The following is a 23,077-nucleotide window of genomic DNA, read 5'->3' as shown; positions in this document are numbered from 1 at the left end:
TAGATCTAGAACTTGGGGTGTGACTGCTATTTTAAGTCTAAAGAGAGGAGGGGAGAGCCAGGATTTGCTTAGGGCTTGCTTCCTATATGCCAACTATTTTATGTACTTCAGCTCATTAAAAAATGCTAAATAGTTGGAAGATATAAAATCCTTGACATTAAGAAACTGAGGATCCCTGAGTTTACATGTCATGATTAACAGTTATTACCAGTTGTAAGATCAGACATTGGAGCCAGATATGATTGTCCAAAACGTCCTGTTCCCTTTCCATGTTATCTATGGTTGTGCTTCTGTTTCCATAGCATACCATCATGACTACGATTTCTCTTTTTTTTAACTTGTCTTCAGCCACAGTTGACATGCATTATCTGAGCTTAGTGAGTAGACATCTGTATAACTTAGGAGGTGATCAACCTGATAGGTCTAGTACTGACCACACATAGTTATTACAATATTATTGATTATAGTCCCTATGCTGCACTTTACATCCCATGGATTTTTTATAACTGCAATTTTTACTTCTTAATCCCTTTCACCTTTTCACCCATTCTCCAACCCCCCTCCCATCTGGCAACCATCAGTTTATTTTCTGTATCTATGAGTTAACTTCTGTGTTAGTTGTTCATTGTGTTTTGTACATTCCACATGTTAAGTGAAATCAAGTGGTATTTATCTTTCTCTGTCTGACACTTCACTTAGCCTAATAGCCTCTAGGTCCACCCATGTTGCCACAAATGGTAAAATTTCATTCTTTCTTTATGACTAATATTCCATTGTATATGTGTACTACCTCTTTATCCATTTATCTACTAATGAACACTTCAGTTGATGTAAATAATGCTGTAGTAAACATAGGAGTGCATATATCTTTTCAAATTAGTGTTTTGGATTTCTTCAGATAAATATCCAGAAGTGGAATTGCTGAGTCACATGGTAGCTCTGTGTGAAATTTTTTGAGGAACCTCCAAACTGTTTTCCATAGTGGCTGCACCAATTTCAATCCCACTAACAGTGCAGGAGGGCTTCCTTTTTTCCACATCCTCACCAACATTTGTTAATTTGTTGATAATAGACATTCTGACACATGTGAGGTGATATCTCATTGTGATTTCAATTTGCATTTCCATGATGACTCGTGATGTTGAGCACCTTTTTATAGGTCTCTTGGCCATCTGTACATCCTTTTGGGTGAAATGTCTATTCAGGTCCTCTGCTCATTTTTATATTGGATTTTTTTGGTTTTGGGGGGATAAGTTATATGAGTTCCTTACATATTTGGGGTATTAACTCCTTATCAGATGTATCATTTTCTAATATCTCTTCTCATTCAGTAGTCTGTCTTTTTGTTTTCTTGATGGTTTCCTTAGTTTGGTGTAGTCCGCTTTGTTTATTTTTTCTTTTGTTTTCCTCACTGGAGGATACGTATACAAATAACATTGCCCAGAGTAATGCCAGAGAGTTACTGCTTATGTTTTCTTCTAGGAGTTTTATGGTTCAAGTCTTACATTGAGTCTCATCCATTTTGGGTTTATTTTTGTAGTATATGGTGTAAGAAAATGGTCTAGTTCTATTTTTTTGCAGGTATCTGTCCAGTTTTCCCAGCATCATTTACTGAAGAGACTGTCTTTATGCCACTGTATATTCTTGCCTCCTCTGACATGTATTAGTTGACCCTATAGACATGGGTTTATTTCTGGGCTTTCTATTCTGTTTCATTGAGCTATGTGTCTGTTTTTATGCCAGTACCGTGCTGTTTTGATTACTATAACCTTGTAGAATATTTTGATGTCAGGTAGCATGATGCATCCACCTTTCTTCTTTCTCAAGAATGCTTTGGTGATTTTTTTGCAATTCCATATAAATTTTAGGATTATTTTTTCTAGTTCTGAGAATGAATTCCTTTGGTATTTTCATAGGGATTTTATTGAATTTATAGATTGCTTTGGGTAGTATGGACATTTTAATGATGTTAATTCTTCCAACCAATAAGCATGGTAAATCCTGCCATTTATTTCTGTCTTCTTCAATTTCTTATAGTTTGCTGTGTATAGGTCTTTTACATTCTTAGTAAATTTATTCCTACGTATTTTATTCTTTTTGATGTAATTAGAAATGGGATTTTTTTAAAAAAATTATATTTCTTGACAATTGGTTGCTCACTCCAAGTCTTTGAACATGAACTCGGCTTCCAATTATTACATTGCTAACATGAAAATAGCACAGTCCACTGTAGAAGAGTTCTTACACTGAAGTTCATAACAAGGATTAAGTCAAAGGCAATATATTTCCTCTGGGGTTACTAGAATTCATAAGCATCACTCTTCCACAGAAAAAAACAGAACCCCCAAATCAATGTTTTACTTGAGGTTAAAATGCAACACCTTACTGTTAGTCCTCTGGCTGTCAAGATAACAAAACTCCCAAAAGGCAGGAGAAGCTGCTCAATTCTGGCTCCAGACCTCTTGCTTGATGTCAGACAATTTTCTCCTAAAACTAGATTAATCAATTACCATAAAATAAATATATGTCCATCAGATTTACATTGAAAGCACTCAATTAATTTTAAAACCAGCATCCAGGAGAATAGTTATAACAGAACCTGTGAACACAAGGATAACACCAGCCTCTGAGTGTCACTAAGAAATTCTTTATGCTCCCAGGATAGTGGCCATATATCCTGCTTTGCCTGGGATGGTCAAGCTTTTCACCTGTTGCCCAAAATTATTTTGCAGAGTGCACCCACCCTTCACAGAAGTTTCCTAGTTTGCATGGTATATTCTATGGTCACTCCAATTAGAGAACACCTAGGTCACCAGAGCAGGCACAAAGGTACCTCCGTCCCGTCTTGGGTTTTGCTATGCTGAGAGCATGCAATGTTAATACATTGGAAGACTTAGATAAAGCTAAAAAGCAATAAATTATATAATAAATTCTGCCTGTATAATTTATAAAATATGTTGAGAGATAGCACTTCTTTGTTTCTCTGCTATGGCAGATCTGGATTTTTGCAAAGAATGGGCAGAGGAAGCATAAGTAGGCTGTGGAGTCAATGACAGACCTGGGTTAGAATCCTAACCCTGCCACTTACTACATCAGTGGCCTGGATCTAGTTTCTTGGCTCTCCCTATGCCTTAATTGCATATTCTGATGAGGGGGTAGAAATGCTACCACCTACCACCCAGGGTTATTCTCACCAGAGTAACTAAGGCTATAGAGCCAGACAGACCTTAGTTTAAGACTGGTGGTTGACAGAGGGGAGGGGTGTTAGAGGCCGGGTGAAGGGATTAAGTAGTAAAAATTGGTAGTTACAAGAGTCATGGGGATATAACGTACAGCATTGGGAATATAGTCAGTAATACTGTGAAAACTACATATGATGTCAAGTGGACATTGAAAATATCAGGGTGAACACTTTGTAAACTTTAAAATTGTCTTATCACTATGCTTGTTTACCTGAAACTAACATAAAATAATATTGAATGTCAGCTGCAATTGAAAAATAACATTTAAATTAAAAAAATACTTTTGTTTAAATCACACCTCTGTCACCTCTATGCTCCATGACCTTATACAAGTAAGTTTAACCTAGAGACAGTTTCCCCATCCGTAAATGGTAACAAGAACAATTCCTACCTCAAAAGAGATTGTTTTGAGGACTTCATAATGTAATGCATATAAAGTAAGCATGCCATAAATCTTTTATTATTCTAAAATATAATATTGGGAGATACTTAATAAGACCCAGACATAATTTATATCTGAAATGTAGTTAATATTGGCTTTATTTCTGGCCACACATTATAAGTTACCTATAGGCGTAGTTGAAATTAGTTTTCTTATCTGAAAACCTAACAGCTTTCACCTGGTTTTAAATACTTGGAAGGTTTCACATAAGCATAATGTGTGAATTATACCCCTGAAGTTGCTGAGTTAAGACTTCAAATGACATTGCTTCCTATAAAATGAAGTTAGAATTGCCAGAATCAGTTCTTTATGTAAGCTGTTTTTCACCTTCATTTTTAGGCGTGAAAATCTCAATTTGCTGAGCCATTTATTGGTGTGTTTTTTCAAGATAATTATCCAAATGAGGATAATTAGCATGTATATTGCATGAAGGTAAACATAAAATTTAAAATAATGTGATTCCCTATAATTCGAGAACTATTTACCAAAATACAAATAAACTGGCATATACAGGAGTGGACAAAAATAGTTTTACAGTTGTGAGCATGCAAAACAGTTTAATCTTGTATTTTTTTTATTTTTCCATATTAACAATTGTAAACCCACCCCTGTATATACAAGCTTTTGCCCACCCCTGTATATACAAGCTTCCCTAATGTGTATGTATCTACTAGTATACGATATATAAAGTATATATATATATAGTTGTGTGTGTGTGTGTGTATATATATATATATATATATATAGTGTCTCCAAAGAATGTCTACACACACTTAGAATAATTATAAAGGCAGTGTTTATTTTTTTTAATATATTTTATTGATTTTTTACAGAGAGGAAAGGAGAGGGATAGAGAGTTAGAAACATCGATGAGAGAGAAACATCGATCAGCTGCCTCCTGCACACCCCCTACTGGGGATATGCCCGCAACCAAGGTACATGCCCTTGACCGGAATCGAACCTGGGACCCTTGAGTCCGCAGTCCGACGCTCTATCCACTGAGCCAAACCGGTTTGGGCAAGGCAGTGTTTATTAAAATACATTTCATTTTGAAACTTGAGCTGTTTTGAGGATATACATAGGTACCAACTCAAACTCACACATACATGAATATATATACAGCTATCAGCCCTATGTATACATATTTTCAACTGAAAGAAATAAATCATGAAATTGAAATTAGGATTTGAATTATCTGTACCCTCATTAGAAATTACTCAATTGAAAGAAGACTGTATATGAATACTCTCTCTGCAGGGGTTGATGTCAAGCAATGAGATGAAAAGAGTTGCTGAAACTGCGTTGAGAGGAGAGTGCTAGGGGAAGAAGCTGGAAGTGGTAGCATGCTGAGTGTAGTCGAGGGGCTTCTGTGCAAGTGCCCGTTCCAGCTTTTTTTAGATAGTTGACTGGTTCTGTGTTGTTGCTCTGATGGAATTCTGATAAATGATCAGAAGTGAAAGGTCCATTATATCAGTCTTTTATCTTTCCCAAAGTATGGGATCCATTCCAATGCGATACTCTGATTTTAGGAGGTACAAATTATTCATGCCGTTACACTGAAAAACAAATGAAGATAAAGCTATTCCTTTTCTAGTTTACTGCCAACCTCTGATTGCAACGAGGAGAAAGACTTGGTTTTAACACTGCTTTAATCCTAGCCATTTTCCCAAATGGAGAACAGGTCTCTGGTTCAGAGCCTTGGGAGGTGAGAATTTTTAGCCAGAACATAACATTGCATATATTTTTAAATTACTTTTCATTCTGATTTTTACTTTTTCAGAGTATTTAGGTTTTAAAAATGGAGTTGATTTTAAAATAATAATAGTTCAGGTGATACACAGATTCAACAAAAGTCATGACTGGTATCAAATGTCTGGCATTTGAAAACTGCTATTATTACTTAAGTATAAAGGATCACCACCGTTTTGCTTAAGGTGCTGTGTTGAGCGAGAGCACTGTTCTCCACCTTCCTTCTGTAGGACACAAATTGGCATTAAAAAGCGCATTATCGTATGAAAAGAGGTACCGCACCGCACGAATCAGACAGCTGAGGCTGATGTGCAGTTGCCTGTCGAGCACCCATGACTTGAGCCCTCCCTTTCCCATTGACTGACGCTCCGCTTGTGGGCTGGAGGCACCACAGCTGAGACCTGCTATTCCAAAATGGCGCGTGGGTACCAACTCAGAGCATGGATTCTAGTAGAGCAGATAAGACCTGTGCATCCGTAGCATATGGTAGGGAATAGTAAGGTAGTTACAGAGCTCTAAATTTTTCACAGGGAACTAGAAATAGTATCCATAAAGGGGACTTACCTTCTGCCCTAACTTGGTGAAATGACAAATGAAATGAAAGATATGGCAGATCATGTCTGCATATTAGTTATCCACAAGGACAGAGGTTTACTGTGATTGAACATATTTTTATATTCTTTTTTCCCCCAAAATGAGTGTAGTATAATGTGCATTGAAAAAAATTTTTAAAAAATGAACCAAAAAAAGGACTTATAGAATAAATACACACTACTTGTAGCACAATTTAACATATTGATGTATTTTTAGTCTTCTGTTTTATGTGGATGGTTATTTTTCACTTAATATTCATAATAGATGATACAAATGTATTTTAAAATTGCCGTCCTTGAATCCCTTCCCCTTTAGAACCATTGGCTTATTCTCTATATCTATGGCTCTGTTTATTTTATTTATTCACTTATTTTAAAAAAATGAACTCATATGATATTTGTCTTTCTCTGATTTATTTCATGTAACATAATACCCTCTAGGTCCATCCATGTTGTTGAAAATGGCAAAATTTCATTTTTTTATTGCTGAATATTATTCCATCATATTTATGTACCACAACTTTTTTAGCCATTCATCTACTGATGGACATTTAGGTTGCTTCCATATTTTGGCTATTACTAGTTACACTGCAATGAACATAGGTGCGCATATATCTTTTTGAGTCACTGTTTTAGTTTCCTTTAAATACCCAGATATGGAATTGCTGGATCATATGGCAGCTCAATTTAAAATTTTTTGAGGAATCTTCATACTGTTTCCCATAGTGTCTACACTAATTTACAATTCCACCAATGGTGTATGAGAGTTCCCTTTTCTTCACATCCTCATCAGCATTATTTGTTGATTTATTAATGATAACCATTCTGACAGGAGTGAGGTGTGTCTGTTCTGGTCCTCTGCCCATTTTTTAATCAGATTGTTATTTTGGTATTAAGTTGTATGAATTCTGTATTTGGATATTAACCACTTATCAGATGTTCATTTGTGAATTTCTCCTCCCATTCAGCAACTTGTCTTTTCACTTTAATAGTTTCCTTCATTGTGCAAAGGCTTTTTTGTTAAATGTAGTCTCATTTGTTTACTTTTTCTTTTGTGTCCATCCCTTGAGAAATATCCAAAAAGATATTACTAAGAGTGTTGTCAAAGAATTTACTTCCTGTGTTTTCCTGTTTCCTTCTAGCATGTGTATCATTTAAGGTCTAACATTTAAGTCTCCATTTTAAGCTTATTTTTTTATATGGTGTAAAAATAGGTACAAATTTATACCTTACTTTTTTCATGTAAAATTTTTCTGAGTTATTAAATATCTCATAATCATAATTTTAATTCCTACATAATAGTTTAAGGAGATGAGTCACAGATAATGCAATTATTTCTCCATGCTAGACATTGCTTTTTGCACTCAAGTAAACTCTGTCCAGTAAACAAGTTAATTATCCTATATAATAAAAGGGTGATATCCACTGACCACCAGGGGGCAGACGCTCAATGCAGGCGCTGCCCCCTGGTGATAAGTGCACTCCCACAGTAGGGAGCGCCACTCAGCCAGGCTGACTGCTGATGAGCACAGTGGCAGCAGCGCTAACAATGTCCAACTGCCAGCTTAGGCCCACTCCCCATGGGAAGCGGACCTAAGCCATCAGACATCCCAGAGGGCTCCCAAACTGCAAAAGGGCGCAGGACGGGCTGAGGGACCACACACACACATACACACACACACACACACACAGTGCACAAATGTCATGCACTGGGCCTCTAGTATTATAATTATATTAATATAATTCACTTATTTACTGGACAGAGTTTTCCTACTAGATTATAAAGTGCCTTTACTCATTTCTATGTCCCAGCTTTCTTCTTTGATAGTTTTCCACTCTTTCATGGAGGGAATTCAAGCAATTAGTTTGTAGCCATTACTTTCTAAAAATAAGGGAAAGTCCCCAAATATCTTCTAAAGTTAGAGGCTGAAATCTGTTACGAGTGTCTTGGGATGTAAAGAATTACAAGTTCTTGCTTAGACGAATCCAGAGCCTCTTTACAACCTATCCCTAGGGTGAACTACATCAGGAGGTTTTATTTGTTATATCCTGTAAAACACTGTATGTTTCCTTCATTTCTTGTCTAAAAAGTAGCTAAAAAATGATAAAAATTTATATCACCTAGCCATCTAATAATGACTGAGTATGAATTAAGAACAGGCACATAAATGGGAACTTTAGGTGCAATTCTCTATCTAGCAAAGATAGAGAATTAGTTACATCAATAAATGCTAAAGTTGAAGCATTTTGTGGCAAGCTATTATGGTGTTTATTTCTATAACACGTAAAATAAAAAGCTGAATGTAAAATTGCATCTGATGTTTTAGATAACTTTTCTAGATGCCTAAACCTTTATGGAACAACATAAATAATACAAGCTTAAATAGATCCATAATAATAGATATTTTATATCAATTTATGTTTATTTCGGCAGAGCAAACCTGACTACTTACCAAACCAGCTTTCTCTTCTTCATAGGTACATAGGTGTGCCCTCATGACTGAGTTCTGGCTGATAAATATGAGCAGAAATTATGAGTGCTCTTGTCAGGTCTGATTCATGAAAAACTCCTGCCCATAATCCTTTTTGTCTTTCTCCATGTGGAATGGAAAGGACTCTAATGATCTAGAAGAGGGAGAAGCTGCAAAATACATAGGCAGAAAAGACAAGAATAGGCACAAGCCCCTCCGTTTTCATGGAGCAGAACTAATAAACTACTGATTTAAGCCACTGAGATTTCAGGCTTTATCTGTTACAAAAGCTGGCAGAAATTTCTATCTGTTCATTTCCAGAGTCTTCCAGATGGGATTTAAAACAGCTATCTTGTCTGAGCAGCTTTAAATAAGAAAGAAGCTAAAATGTCTAGGTGCCTTCAGCACCAAGTAATTAAAACCAGGTAATCTCCTGAGAGACTCATTCAGGCATCCCCACACTTCAAAGAGTCCAGTTTGCTTAGAACAGTAGATAAAATGGAGGGATCTGAAGGGGAAACTACTTAACAGAATTCTCCTTCATTTGATCTTACTTTCCCAAGGAAAACTTACTAATCTTATGAAAGAGAAGAGGTGGTTTTCTGTGCTCACACCTTTCACCTGGGTGGATCTTGAGGACTGAACAACAATTACCAAAAAAGGAAGATTATTTTTTTGTTTGTTCACTTCAAAGTGAGAAACATATTTCAAAAACTCATTAACAGGAATGTTTGCCCTGAGTTATGGTTACCTCAGTTTTCTCCTTTGTACTATGAGATACTTAACAGACCTTACTATCTACCCAGACAGACTAACCCAGGGCCTCCAAGTTACCTAGGAGGTGACTACATCAGGAAAGGTTTTTAGTATTCCTTTAACTAAGAGATTTGATGTCCAAGAGATACCATTTGCAATATTATGTTTCTCTAAATAAGATAATCAACATGTATAGAGCTCTGACTTTACATACATGTTTACATCTTATTCATTCTCAAAATAACCCTGTAGGATAGTTACTATTATTCTCATTTTAGAGGTAAGAAAACTGAGAATAAGAGAGGGTTAAGATTTAAACACATTTATATAGTTGCATATCTATGCTCTTATCCAGTTACCTTATACTGCCCTCCAGATTTGGAGCATTGAATATCACATTTGTGAGGCCATCAGCATCTTATGCTAACTACCCTTTAAGTAATCATATTAATTTCAAAGAGACATCTCAAAGCCAGACAAAACTACTTTCATGTTTAAAAGGTTGAAGTAGAAGAGGCATACTCATGTCCAAGTATTTCCATGTAGGCCAAAAGGAGACCCAAAACTGTAGGACAGCAAATAATTTGCATTTCAAAGAGATCAAAATAAACACAAGAACACAGGGCTCTCCAGTTCAGGGAGAGATTAAACAGAAACTATTAATGAATGACTTAGGACAAGCTTTGATAATTGCTTACTAATCCCTTGAGTACAAAATAAACTCCATGTTTTGAAATACAGTCCAGGGGAAAGCTTGTTTGGAACAATGAAAAAGATACCAAAGCATAGACCAGGGGGAAGATGAGGAAATTTTAGGTTCTTCTCTATATTTAAAAGGATGCACTACTATAAAAATTGTGGGTTTTTTTTAAATGGTTACATTTGCTATCTATTTGAGATGAGATGTATTCGTGATAATGTATAAGAAAGGATGGGATAAGTACAGGGAAAAGGTCTGAGTTCTGCCTTTGAAGTAAAAAAAACAAACAAAAAAAACACATAGAAATACAGTGGGGCCTTGACTTACGAGTGTCCCGACTAACGAGTTTTTTGAGATACGAGCCATCTCTCGGCCGATTTTTTGCTTTGAGTTGCGAGCTAAAATTCAGGTTATGAGCCAGCTTCAGATTCCCCACCGCTAGTTGGCGCAGCAAACATCACAGTGAATGCCACAACATCAGCCCAGCATCACGTGTCTCGTTCACTTTTTGATTTGATATATGAGTAATTTGAGTTACAAGCTCCATCACGGAACGAATTAAACTCGTAAGTCAAGGCCCCACTGTACTGGCTCCATTACTGACACAGGCTAACCTTAGAAAAATGACTCAACAGGCAAGAAGAGTGCTTCCCCCTTCTCCTGAAAACAAGTGCTTCACCAGGACGTGTGGAATCTTTCAGAGTCTTCCGCTCTAGTCAAGGGCACATCATGACTTCTGTGTGGCTTCTCCCTGGAAAACCTAGAGAACAAATGTTAGGCTAGTTAGCCTGTTTTGTGGTAAAGGAAGTTGCTGTTGTATTACGACTATTCTGCACTGACAAAGGTTTCCTGGACAAATGAGTGCTCCCATACCAAATGAGGGCAGCATGCATGCAAGAGCCAGTAAGGGTTATCAAAGGTTCTTTCCATAATCTCCCCTTGAGGGACCTCAGCAAATACAGCAAATATTAGCTGGAAGTGAATATTCCGGGAATAACTACTCAACAAACCAGAACAGAGAACTACCAGATCAAGGGAACTACCAATGAGACATCCCTTGATTGTGGGTCCCAAAGAGCCCCAGAAATTGCCCCATAAAAGGAATCAGTTTTAAAATCTGCTATTCCCAGAAAACACTAAGTTATCTATGACAGTTCTAGTTTAAATAAAACTTTTCTGGTCTCCTTACCTCTCCTCAATAAATTATAAAGGGACAATGGGGCGGGGGGGGGGGGGGGGGTTAAGATCCTATTTGACTACATCTGTGACTCCTGCTTGTTCAATTTACTAGTTGTATGACCAATTTTATGGCAATATCACTGCATTAAAATACATGAAGAGCTAATTTCATACAGATAGAAGCCTATATAGATAATGCTAGAGTCTAACTAGATGATAATTGCAAGCATTTAATAGTCTCTCCAAGAAAGTAGAAATCAAAATGCCATCTTCAGGTATTACAGAAATGCTAATCTGCATATGGTTAATTAAGGGTTATCTACGGTGGTAGATAACTGCTTTCCTATCTGCATGAGCCACTGAGTCATTTTATCATTGTATTTGTAAGTTTTGTTTTAAAAATAATTTCATAGTAATATAAAACCTATTGGGTGCTCTCCAAATCTGGTTTCTGTTGGCTATTTCCACCTTAAATGTTCTTCAAGTTGAGCCTTAAGTTTGAAAGTTTCCATTCCCTCCTTACCAAAATGAGTAAAGCAAAAAAGGATAAAAATACAATGCTTTGGAGGATTACTTGGAATCATATAGAAAGATAAACTTTATTCTGTAGAAAAACAGTTCAAATCTAGTGTTTCCTGCCAGGTAGGGGATTTTGCGGTTCAATCTCAAGTTCATTGGGTCCTTCAGTGAACCTGGTGACACGAGACTTGCTCACATGAAAATGGATTTCTCTTAGTTTTCAAATGTTTTATGCAACTTTCACAGCTCTTAATTATCTAACTTAGGCACAGACCAGTAATTCTGAGTTTACAGTTTAGACACCTGGAATTTATAACCTCAGATGTGTTTTAGACACCTTTATTCATTAAATCATTTCTTTTACTTTTTCCCCCCTCATCACCCACCTCTCTCCATTTGAGAAATAACTTTACTGGGGGAAAAATACTAGATTTCCGCGCTATTCATTTATTGTTTTGTGCCCTTGTTCTGTTGCTATCAGAGAACTAAATTAATCATAGAATTCCCAGGCTAAGCAATTTATCATTATCTTATCCATCAAAGAAGTTGTTTCTCTTCTAACCTTTCTTTTTAAACAGCATACAACCATCATCTCTTTTCTTTCGTGTGTTATTTAAAACAGTGGCTGGCTGAAATTCTTCATTTCTCCTCCAGTCTAACAATCTATTTCTCTCTATCACTGTGTCACCCATTTGAGGACCTCTTTCTGCAGTGTCCCCTACTCAGTCCCCAGAGGAAGTCTATGTCTTTCTTTGGCATGCATTCTCTTACTGGATATTGCTTCATTATCTCATAAAATTTTTAAAATAGCAGCTATTATTTATGTGCTAAGCATCTGAAATATACCACCTGTGATCTTTTCTGTTTTATTTTCACAAATCAACAGGAAATGATGAGAAATATTGATGGTGAATATTGATGTATTAGCCTACCCATGTCCCACAGCTACCAAATGTCAAACTCAGAATTTGAGCCAGGTATTTCTGAGTCCAAATGTTTGCCATTTTCTATTCTTTCATATTGCTTCTTTAAATCTACTTTCTGAAGGTTTTGTCTGTGTTTCTTTCACTAATAGAATGGACTACAAATACCTCACTCACAACAAGCATAAGTATGAACCTATCCAACTTCACATAGTAATCATTGTGCCTGAGCATCCCTTTGATCAGAAGCAATGGAGAGTCCCTTGTCAGATCCCTACAGATTGTAGTTTCCTGCTTTATTCTTAATGAAACGAAGTTAACTTGTCAAACCTTGGTCACAGTTGGACATTATGAGAAAACTTTGATTGTACAACTTCTACTGACAGTGAAAGTTAAATGGAGTCAGCAGTTTGCCCTTCTGAACTAAAACTGAGATATATTTGTGCTGAGAGTAATAAAGCACAACCTTCCTACACCGTTTCTAAACTACATCAAAGAGCTATGATGAGAGATGGCCCACGTTTATCTACTTCTGCCTAGCTGAGACAGTAGTAGAATGGCAGAGGTATTCCAGATCCTCAAGGAGCCTGTCTTCTGCCTGCTTACTGAGTACTTACCCATCCTTCTTTGTAATTGTCCTTCACTTTGGAACCACAATAACCAATTTTAAGAGGAAAAAATAATGCAAGATACTATCCAGCTACGTTGAGCTTCTTTCCGGTTAAGTTGCAGCCATGATTGGATTAGATGCTGTCGTTTCCATGTTAGATATACTCAGGGACAGATTAAGTGATTTATGCAAGACAATAACCTTTCCCTAAACAACAACCAAAGTAGGATGCCAGCTATCTCCTTACCTAACTAGTGATGTGTAGCTTGAACAAATACTGCCAGAAAAGACTTTTCACTCTGGTGGGATCTTTTAAAAATAGCTTCTTCTTCACCATCAATTTAAAATAAACTGAAATGCACAGTGTGTAATAAAACTTTTATATTGAATGTAGAGTCATATAATTGTAATAGGAAAATAGTTTTTCCTGCCCTACCAAAGAAATACCAAAAAGTATTTGAAACGTATTATTTTAAGAAGTATAAAATCATTAATCTGCCTAAGGAACCCATACATCTTGGCCCAGTGATAGACAGATAGAAGGGAACCAGAAATTCCAGATTTTGTTACTGCTATTAAGCTTGCCATCTCAGTGAATGACCAGGTCCCATCCACTTGACAAAAGGCTCGAAATCATCTTTGCCTCTTTCTCTCCTCACAGCCAATCCTTAACTAAAGCATTTCTATTCTGCTTCAAAACTTCTCTGGAATCTGTCCATTTACCCAAGCCTACTTCTATGACCCTGATCGAGAGCACTTTTATTCTGGCTTGAATTAAAGCAACAGATTTCTGAGTTTCCAGCCTCATGTTTTTCTCTCCTGCAAGTCTATATTTTTATTTCCACAGTGAGATTAATCTTCCCACAATGTAAATCTGATCATATCACTCCTTTCATAAAACACTTTAATGGCTGGTCATTGCCCTCAGGATAAAGTGCAAACAGCTTATCACAGTTTACACACCCCTCATAAATCATGCCCCTAATTATCTTTTCAGCCTCTACTCTCTCCTGTTTTGCTCCAACCATTCTGGACTACTTTAATCCTCCCATCACAGCGTGTTCCCCTAGATTTCCATGTCTTTGCACATACTGTTCACTTTGCCTAGAACCACATCTCACTCCACCAGGACTGAGAGGAGGGATAAATGGAAATATATTGCTGCAGGGCTACAATATATTTTCCTTGAAGCAATTTGTAACTTTTATTACAATCTACTTAATTAAAGATGTATACCATAATGCCTAGAGAAACAAATAAAAATAATGTAAGTAAATATATAGGAAACTAGGGGCCCGGTGCACGAAATTCGTGCACTGGGTGTGTGTGTGTCGGGGGGTGTCCCTCAGCCCAGCCTTCCCCCTCTCACATACTGGGAGCCCTCAGGCATTGACCCCCATCACCCTCCAATCGCAGGATTGGCCCCTTGCCCAGGCCTGACACCTCTGACAGAGGTATCAGGCCTGGGCAGGGGACCCTCATTTCCCCCCATCACTGGTTCTGCCCCCAGCCCAGGCCTGATGCCTCTGGCCCAGGCGTCAGGCCTGGGCAGGGGACCCCCAGGCCCCTCCGATTGCTGGCTCTGCCCCTTGCCCAGGCCTGATGCCTCTGCCAGAGGCCTAGACCCCCATCACCCTCCGATCGCCTGATCGGCCCCTTGCCCAGGCCTGACGCCTCCGCCAGAGGTGTCAGGCTTGGACAGGGGACCCCCATCTCCCTCTGATCACTTGCTCCACCCCCCGCCCAAGCCTGACGCCTCTGACCCAGGCTTCAGGCCTGGGCAAGGGGACCATCATATCCCCCCAATCCCCAGCTCCGCCCCCCCAGCTCCCTGCGGTTGCAGGCTCCGCCCCTGCCCAGGCCTAACGCCTCTGGCCTGGGCGTCCGACCCGAGCAGCGGGGACCCGCAGCTGCAGCGCCCCGCGATCCTGGGCTCCGCTTTAGGCCCAGGTAAGGGACTCCTAGCTCCTGGGACTGCCAGCTTCGACCATGCCCAGCTCCCATCGCTGGCTCCACCCCTACTTCCTGCTATCACTGGCCAGGGCAGCAAAGGCGCCTGATTCTCCGATCATGGCTGGGGGGCAGGGCAAAGGCGGCCCCGGGGCCGCCTTTGCCCTGCCCCCCAGCTCTTAGCTCCCCCCTGGGTTTCCAATCACTGTCAGTGGCAGGGGGCTTCTTCCTGCTTTCCCTTTCGCCTCCCTGCATTGTGCCTACATATGCAAATTAACCGCCATCTTGTTGGCAGTTAATTTGCATATAGCCCTGATTAGCCAATGAAAACGGTAGCGCCGTACGCCAATTACCATTTTTCTCTTTTATTAGTGTAGATTTAAGAAGAAATTGAAATGTAACACTAAAAAAATAATTGATTCAAATAATCTATAATAATAAAAGCATAATATGCAAATCGACCAAATGGCTGAACGACTGTCCAGACGAAGCCGGGGCTGTGAAGACCTACTCTTGCACGAATTTCGTGCATCGGGCCTCTAGTAAGACAATAAAGGAGAAAGAAAGGAATAAAAATATTCAAGAAACAAATAGACGACAAATAAAATGGCAAAATCAAGTGAAACTATATTAGTAATTATATTTAGTTTAAATGGACAAAGCTATCTTACAAAAGGCAGAGATTGTAAAGACCATCAGACTGATTCAGAAGCAAGAAGTAGCCACGTGCTGCGTATAAGAGAAGCTCTTTACTACAAAGACAAATCTGTTGAAAGTAAAAGGATGGAAAAAGGTATACCATGAAAACATGAAGCTTAAGACAGCCAGAGTGGCTATCTCAATCATTCAAAATAACCTGCAGACAAGGAGTATTACCAGACACAGGATGGACTCTTTCCAGTGACAAAAAATCAATACATTAGAAGTTGATCATGTGCTTAATAGCAGAGCTTCAAAATACATGAAACAAAAACCTACAACACTTATGAAAATATAGACAAATTTACCTTCATAGTTATAGATTTTAACAGGTATCTCTTAGAATAACTTTGAAAAGGTTACTAAAACCTTGGAAAATCTTGACAATACAATCAACCCTATTAATCAACCCTATTAATGCTTTTTACAGGCCAAACAGCACCCCAAACAGCAAATACATCTCTATTTCAAGTGCACATGGAATGGTCACCGAGATTGATTTCAGAAGACTGAAATTTTGCAGAGTATGTTCTCTGACCACAACAGAATTAAATTAGAAATTAAAAATAAGATTATAGAAAAGACTTAAATACTTGGAAATAAGGTAACTCAGTTCCCAAACCATCCGTGATTCAAAAAAGAAAGCACAAATTAGAAAAATGTTTTGGCTAGAATAATTTTTAAAATATATATTAAAGTTTGTTAAATGCATGGAGGATATTTATAGTTTTAAAAGCTTATACTAGAGAAAAAAATCAATGATATAAGGTTCTGCCTTAGAAAAATAAATAAAAAGAACAAACTAAACCCAGAAGAACCTGCACCAAACATCTATGTATTTGAATTACATTATTTCCTTATGATACATTCCTAGGGGAAAAAAGGTTCATGAGATTTACTCACTTTTGGAGGTGATGGATATAATATTGCATAAACCGTGTTGATGATTTCACAGATGTATGTTTATCTCCAAACTCAAGTTACATGCATTAAATAGGTACAGCTTTTTATATGTCAACCATACCTCTATAAAGTGGTTATAACAAATTTTTTAAAATTAACAAGGACAAAAAGTGAATCAAAGAGATTAACATGTTAAACATTGATATATTTAAAGTCAATATATTAACTAACCTCATTGTTGTATCTGAAGCTCCATAAGGTTGTACCAGTTTGTATTCCTTCTCTCAGTTCCTTCTGCGCTTGTTAATTCTGAGTAAAAATAATTATTGAACTTTGTCAATCTGACAGGCAACAATGATATACCCCTGTTGTTTAATTTGCATTTCTTTGCTTACTAGTGAAGTTTTTATCTTTTTAGATATTAGCTGCTTTTAGTTTTTATTACATTAAGCTCTTTCCCTTAGTATTAAATAAATAGCTCTTAGTATATGTGCTGCCGAAGCGAGCACAAATAAATAGCTCTTAATAATATCTTTAAACTATTATGAATCTAAAATGTATTCTTTAGTTCAGTTAGGTTGCCTTTGTGTATGTTGTTTATTTCCTCATCTGTTATTTTTTAAATGCATAAAATTGAACAGGTGGTTTTTTTTTTTCATGATTTCTAGTTGAGTTATAGAAAATGCATTTCAACTCTATTATAAAATTATTAAGCTTTCTTCTTATATTTTTATTCTAAATTTACCTGGAATTTATTTTAGTGAAGTTTATGTGCAACTTTTTGCACTCAATATCTAGCCAAGTATAGCCAATAATTTTATTTTTCTCACTGAATTAAAGTGCCACCTTTCACATACACTGACTTCAAATATATTTAGATATAATTCCTGATGTTTCTGTCTCATTCACTGTATATTTTTGTATCAGTATCATGCTGCTTGATTATAGTTTTAGAAGTTATATTTAAATATCTTATAGGGTAAGTCTGTTTTTATTAGTTTCTAATTATTCTCATATTTATATTCTTCAAAATAAACTTTAGAATTTTTCAAGTCCAAAAAGTAATCTTTGTTAGATGTATATCTATCTAACATCAAATTTTTCTATTAAAATATATAGTATATCCTCCTTTGGTAAGCTTTGATTAGTTCTGTGTATTTCTTATTAAGTTAATTCTAAGGAATTTGTGTAATTTTTTCCCCCAGAGATTCTGTGACTGGAATTATTTTTTACAATAATATTTTCTGTTTTATATACTGTGAAAAAAACAATTAAATTTTATAACATGTTGATTTACTTAATCCTCCTATTTGTTAGAATTTTTAAATTAATTTTCTTTAGTTTTCAAGGCAGACATTAATTTGATCTACAAACAAAAGTTTTATCACATCTTTTTCAATAACTAGAACTCATATCCTATCTAATAATAGACAAACAGGGTAATTGACTGTACCTTTGCTATGCCTCCCATTGGCTAATCAGCGCAATATGCAAATTAACTGCCAACAAAGATGGCGGTTAATTTGCATATGTAGGCTCCAAGCAGCAGGACAAAGACTGAAGGCGAGCCGGATCTATGAAGATGGACGATGGAAGGCAGCTCCGGCCAGAGCTAAGGCCTGGGTCCCAGGTGCCAGAGGAAAACCGGTGCCGGCAGCCAGGAGAAGGGAAGGCCTATTGCACAAATTTCTTCGTGCAACAGACCTCTAGTTCTCATCTAATTGATTTTGCTAGCACTTTCTGTATCTTTACCTTGTTTCTACATTTTGGCAACATTTTTCTAGTTAGTTATTCATCATTCAGGTTGATCCTGGTTTTTATTTATGGACAATTTGTTTAGATGTAGAGAGATATACCTGCACATAGACAGAAACATATATGTAAACATTGTGATTGGAGACCTGTACTTTTATTAATTGTTCTTTTACAATTCAGGAGTAGACACTGAAGCTTATCAAATACTTTTTTATCTAAAAATATTGCTTTAGAGTTGTTATGCCTAAGGTAAGGTGTTTATGTGTTAAGTGTACCCCGGGGACCCCAGGCTGAAAAGCACAGCTCAACAACACACCTCTTGTTACTCATGTCTGTTTAAGTAACTGCAGGTAAAGCATGCTCACTTCTGAGCTCATTTGATATCTCTTTGATTTCAGTTTACAGGTTCACTGGATTTGAACTTGAATATGAAAGAATGATAGCTCATTTATTATTTAAAAACATTTTTCTTAAAATAACTCTTCCCACTCTTCAGTATTGAACCTCAGAACTTAAGAAAACATTTTCATCATCATCCCTATGTTGGTGCCTTGTCCTGATGACAAACACAAAGAATACACAGAGATTTTGAGGATCTTTTTGTTTATCTCAAAAAAAGGAAATCCTTTCATACATCAAAGTTACTGAATTCTGAAAGAAGTATACTTTCTAATTAAAAGTTCTTTTTTTTAAAGTTAAAGAACACATTCTATATGTAAAGGAAAGTCTCAAGTTCTTACCCAGGATGTAGACTTTGTTTTGTCTTTGACCCTGTGGCCTGGTGTTGTATGGAGCTTCTGTTGGCATCTTTTCAAACACAGGACAACAACCCAAACAGGAGAGGTGCAGACACTGATTCACACTGAACCCGTTTTCTCTTAGTCACTCCCTGCTTTAGTTGTTTGAGTTCAAAATAGAGCCTTTTAGAAAATATATGTGGTTTTGCCTCACAGTCTATGCAGGACAGTGTATAGTCTCTAATAGTTTTCAAACACTGTAATTGTCCTAACTGTAGGAAGCTACTATTACCACCATTACCTCCATGTTTTAGCCAAGAAAACCGGATTGCAGGGAGGTGAGAAGCTTATCCGAGATCATGCTGCTAATGTTGGAGGCTCTCGGATTTCAGTTCAGATCTACGTGATGCCAAACCCTGCGTCCTTTCCACTGTACTTCTGCCTTTTTCTTTCCCTTTACCTTTCCATGTGCTGACCCACCTTTTCTTTTCTCTTCTGCCGCTTCCCCTGCAGGCCCGTGACCAAGGCGTAGACTAAGAGGTGGAGTCATGCTTCACCCGGCCATATCATGTTGGCAGCCGTTCCTGGGTCTGGCTGTGGTGTTCATCTTCATGGGGTCCACCATCGGCTGCCCTGCTCGCTGTGAGTGCTCCGCCCAGAACAAATCTGTTAGCTGCCACAGGAGGCGACTGATCGCCATCCCGGAGGGCATCCCCATCGAGACCAAAATCTTGGACCTCAGCAAGAACAGACTGAAAAGCGTCAACCCTGAAGAATTCCTATCATATCCTCTCCTCGAGGAGATAGACCTGAGTGACAACATCATCGCCAATGTGGAGCCGGGAGCATTTAACAGTCTCTTCAACCTGCGTTCCCTCCGCCTGAAAGGCAATCGCCTGAAGTTGGTCCCCTTGGGGGTATTCACGGGGCTGTCCAACCTCACCAAGCTGGACATCAGTGAGAATAAGATTGTCATCTTACTGGACTACATGTTCCAGGATCTGCATAACCTGAAGTCTCTGGAGGTGGGGGACAATGATCTGGTTTATATATCACACAGGGCCTTCAGTGGACTGCTTAGCTTGGAGCAGCTCACCCTGGAGAAGTGCAACCTCACCGCGGTACCAACAGAAGCCCTCTCCCACCTCCACAGCCTCGTGAGCCTGCATCTGAAGCATCTCAATATCAACACTATGCCTGTGTATGCCTTTAAAAGATTGTTCCACCTGAAGCACCTAGAGATTGACTATTGGCCTTTACTGGATATGATGCCTGCCAATAGCCTCCATGGTCTCAACCTCACCTCTCTCTCGATCACCAATACCAACCTTTCCACCGTGCCCTTCCTGGCCTTTAAACACCTGGTCTACCTGACCCACCTTAACCTCTCCTACAACCCCATCAGCACTATCGAAGCAGGGATGTTCTCTGACCTGATCCGCCTTCAGGAGCTTCACATAGTGGGGGCCCAGCTCCGTACCATTGAGCCACACTCCTTCCAAGGGCTCCGCTTCCTTCGCGTGCTCAATGTGTCTCAGAACCTACTGGAAACTTTGGAAGAGAATGCCTTCTCCTCCCCTAGGGCTTTGGAGGTCCTGAGCATTAACAACAACCCCCTGGCCTGCGACTGCCGCCTCCTCTGGATCCTGCAGCGGCACCCCACCCTGCAGTTTGGCGGCCAGCAGCCCATGTGTGCTGGCCCAGACACCATCCGTGAGCGGTCCTTCCAGGATTTCCACAGCACTGCCCTCTCTTTTTACTTTACCTGCAAAAAACCCAAAATCCGTGAGAAGAAGTTGCAGCATCTGCTAGTGGAGGAAGGGCAGACGGTCCAGTTAGAATGCAGTGCGGACGGGGACCCTCAGCCTGTGATTTCCTGGGTGACGCCGCGAAGGCGTTTTATCACCGCCAAGTCCAATGGCAGAGCTACCGTGTTGGGTGACGGCACCTTGGAAATCCGCTTTGCCCAGGACCAAGACAGTGGGATGTACGTTTGCATTGCCAGCAACGCTGCTGGGAACGATACCTACACAGCCTCCCTGACTGTGAAAGGATTCACTTCAGACCGCTTCCTTTATGCCAACAGGACCCCTATGTACATGACCGACTCCAATGACACCCTGTCCAATGGCACCAACGCCAATACCTTTTCCCTGGACCTGAAAACAATACTGGTGTCTACAGCCATGGGCTGTTTCACATTCCTGGGTGTGGTTTTATTTTGTTTTCTCCTCCTTTTTGTATGGAGCCGAGGGAAAGGCAAGCACAAAAACAGCATTGACCTTGAGTACGTGCCCCGAAAAAACAATGGTGCTGTTGTGGAAGGGGAGGTGGCCGGACCCAGGCGGTTCAACATGAAAATGATCTGAGGGTCTGCCACTCACACTTGTGTCTGTGTCTTTGTCCGTAACCAGCAGGACAACCTGGCGCAGTCAATTACTAGGTTGAAAGGCAGCTTAGTGCAGCTACCCCTGTGTCAAAGCAGGGTCTGTGGAAGCAGGAGGACTGCTTAATAGAGACGCTGCTCCACCTAGAGGCAGGCAGGCTGGTGTCAAGGCCCTTCACACAGTGGCATACTAATTGTTTGCATTGCAAATATTGGCATTCTGGGGATCTCAGTAAGGAACCTGAACCTTGGCTCATGCTCCTGGACGGTTATTCAACATTTCCTACCACTGCAGAAACAAAAGAAAAAATTTAAGAGGAACAACCTACAATGTAGGATTTACATATTCAAAAGACACATTTGTCTAAAATATACTCTACCGAAAAATTTGTATCTATGATTATCCTTTATTAAGTCCTTGCATCATACCATATTGTTGGTTCTACACCACAAAGAAATCAATATATTCTTTACTCTTCCTTTTTTTGAAACATATATGCTGTATATGTTTTAAAGCAATATGAATGAGAGGTTGTGCTTTTAGTTACTCACCACTATAAATCCAAGTGTGATTTCACCTTCCTTTACATCCAGATAACCCTGAGACCAGATCCCCGGAGTTGTGGGTGGAGATGTGTTGAAAGATGCATTTGTCTGATGTAGGGTGCCAAGAAATAGGACCCAAGGCAAAAACTGCTCAACTCTGTTAACTTCTGTTACTATAAATAAAGGCATGTGCCTAGTTTTGATACAGAATGGAATATTTTTTATACTTGTGATATCACACTGGACCAGTTTACTGTAACCAAGCCCTTGGTTTCTCCAGGAGCTGGTAGGCCACTAGTTGTACCTGTAAAATGAAGGTAGGTGGTAAGAATGAAAACAATCCATTCAATGACAACTTGATATTTCTTCCATTAGTTGCTACTAATGGGTTAGTAGGAAATGAAAGAGAGTATAATTATTATGCAGTATGCTCATGGGGTTCTATTCACCTCATAACTAAAATCAAGAATTCAGATGTTCAAAAGCTCTCTGGATAAGTTCTTCTCAGATGCCAACACAAACCAGGGTGATCCATGCATAACATGGTGTTAATACAACTAAGAGGCCGCTTAAAACATGATAGCTGTCTGAAGACTGAAGTGTTACCAAAGGAAGTATCTAGCAGCTCTGATGTTGTCTATCCAAGTACTAGAGGCAAAGTATTACTTTGAATGGGCAACTTCAGGGTTTCTCCCTACTTCCTAACTAAGTAAATAATTGATTTTTGTTTTGGAAATTATCCTGTGTAGACCAAGAGGAATCTGTCTTGTTTTTAAAGAAGTGAGGACAACAAGGTGGATTAAAAAGTGCTTACCAATTTTTCCCCTCTGACCCAAGGATATTGCCAATTCAATTTGTATTAATGATTGTTACTCAACGTTAAAATATTATAGTTTGTTTTTTAAATGGCATCATGC

At 38.6% G+C, this 23,077-nt stretch overlaps 1 protein-coding gene across 1 annotated transcript in view; it reads left to right on the top strand.

Moving 5' to 3' along the window:
• Nucleotides 1-22,847, top strand: part of LINGO2 (leucine rich repeat and Ig domain containing 2) — a 308,461-nt gene extending 285,614 nt beyond the window's left edge. Inside the window, exon 2 of the mRNA XM_036331321.1 lies at nt 19,742-22,847. Within this exon, the coding sequence (XP_036187214.1) occupies nt 19,777-21,597 (1,821 nt within the window). The 5' untranslated portion in view covers nt 19,742-19,776 and the 3' untranslated portion in view covers nt 21,598-22,847. The remainder of the gene's footprint in view (nt 1-19,741) is intronic.
• The last annotated feature ends 230 nt before the right edge of the window (nt 22,848-23,077 follow it).

The sequence above is a fragment of the Myotis myotis genome, unplaced genomic scaffold (genome assembly GCF_014108235.1).
Source record: "Myotis myotis isolate mMyoMyo1 unplaced genomic scaffold, mMyoMyo1.p scaffold_m19_p_12, whole genome shotgun sequence".
Classification (NCBI taxonomy): Eukaryota; Metazoa; Chordata; class Mammalia; order Chiroptera; family Vespertilionidae; genus Myotis; species Myotis myotis.
This window is presented reverse-complemented; position numbering and strand designations above follow the sequence as displayed.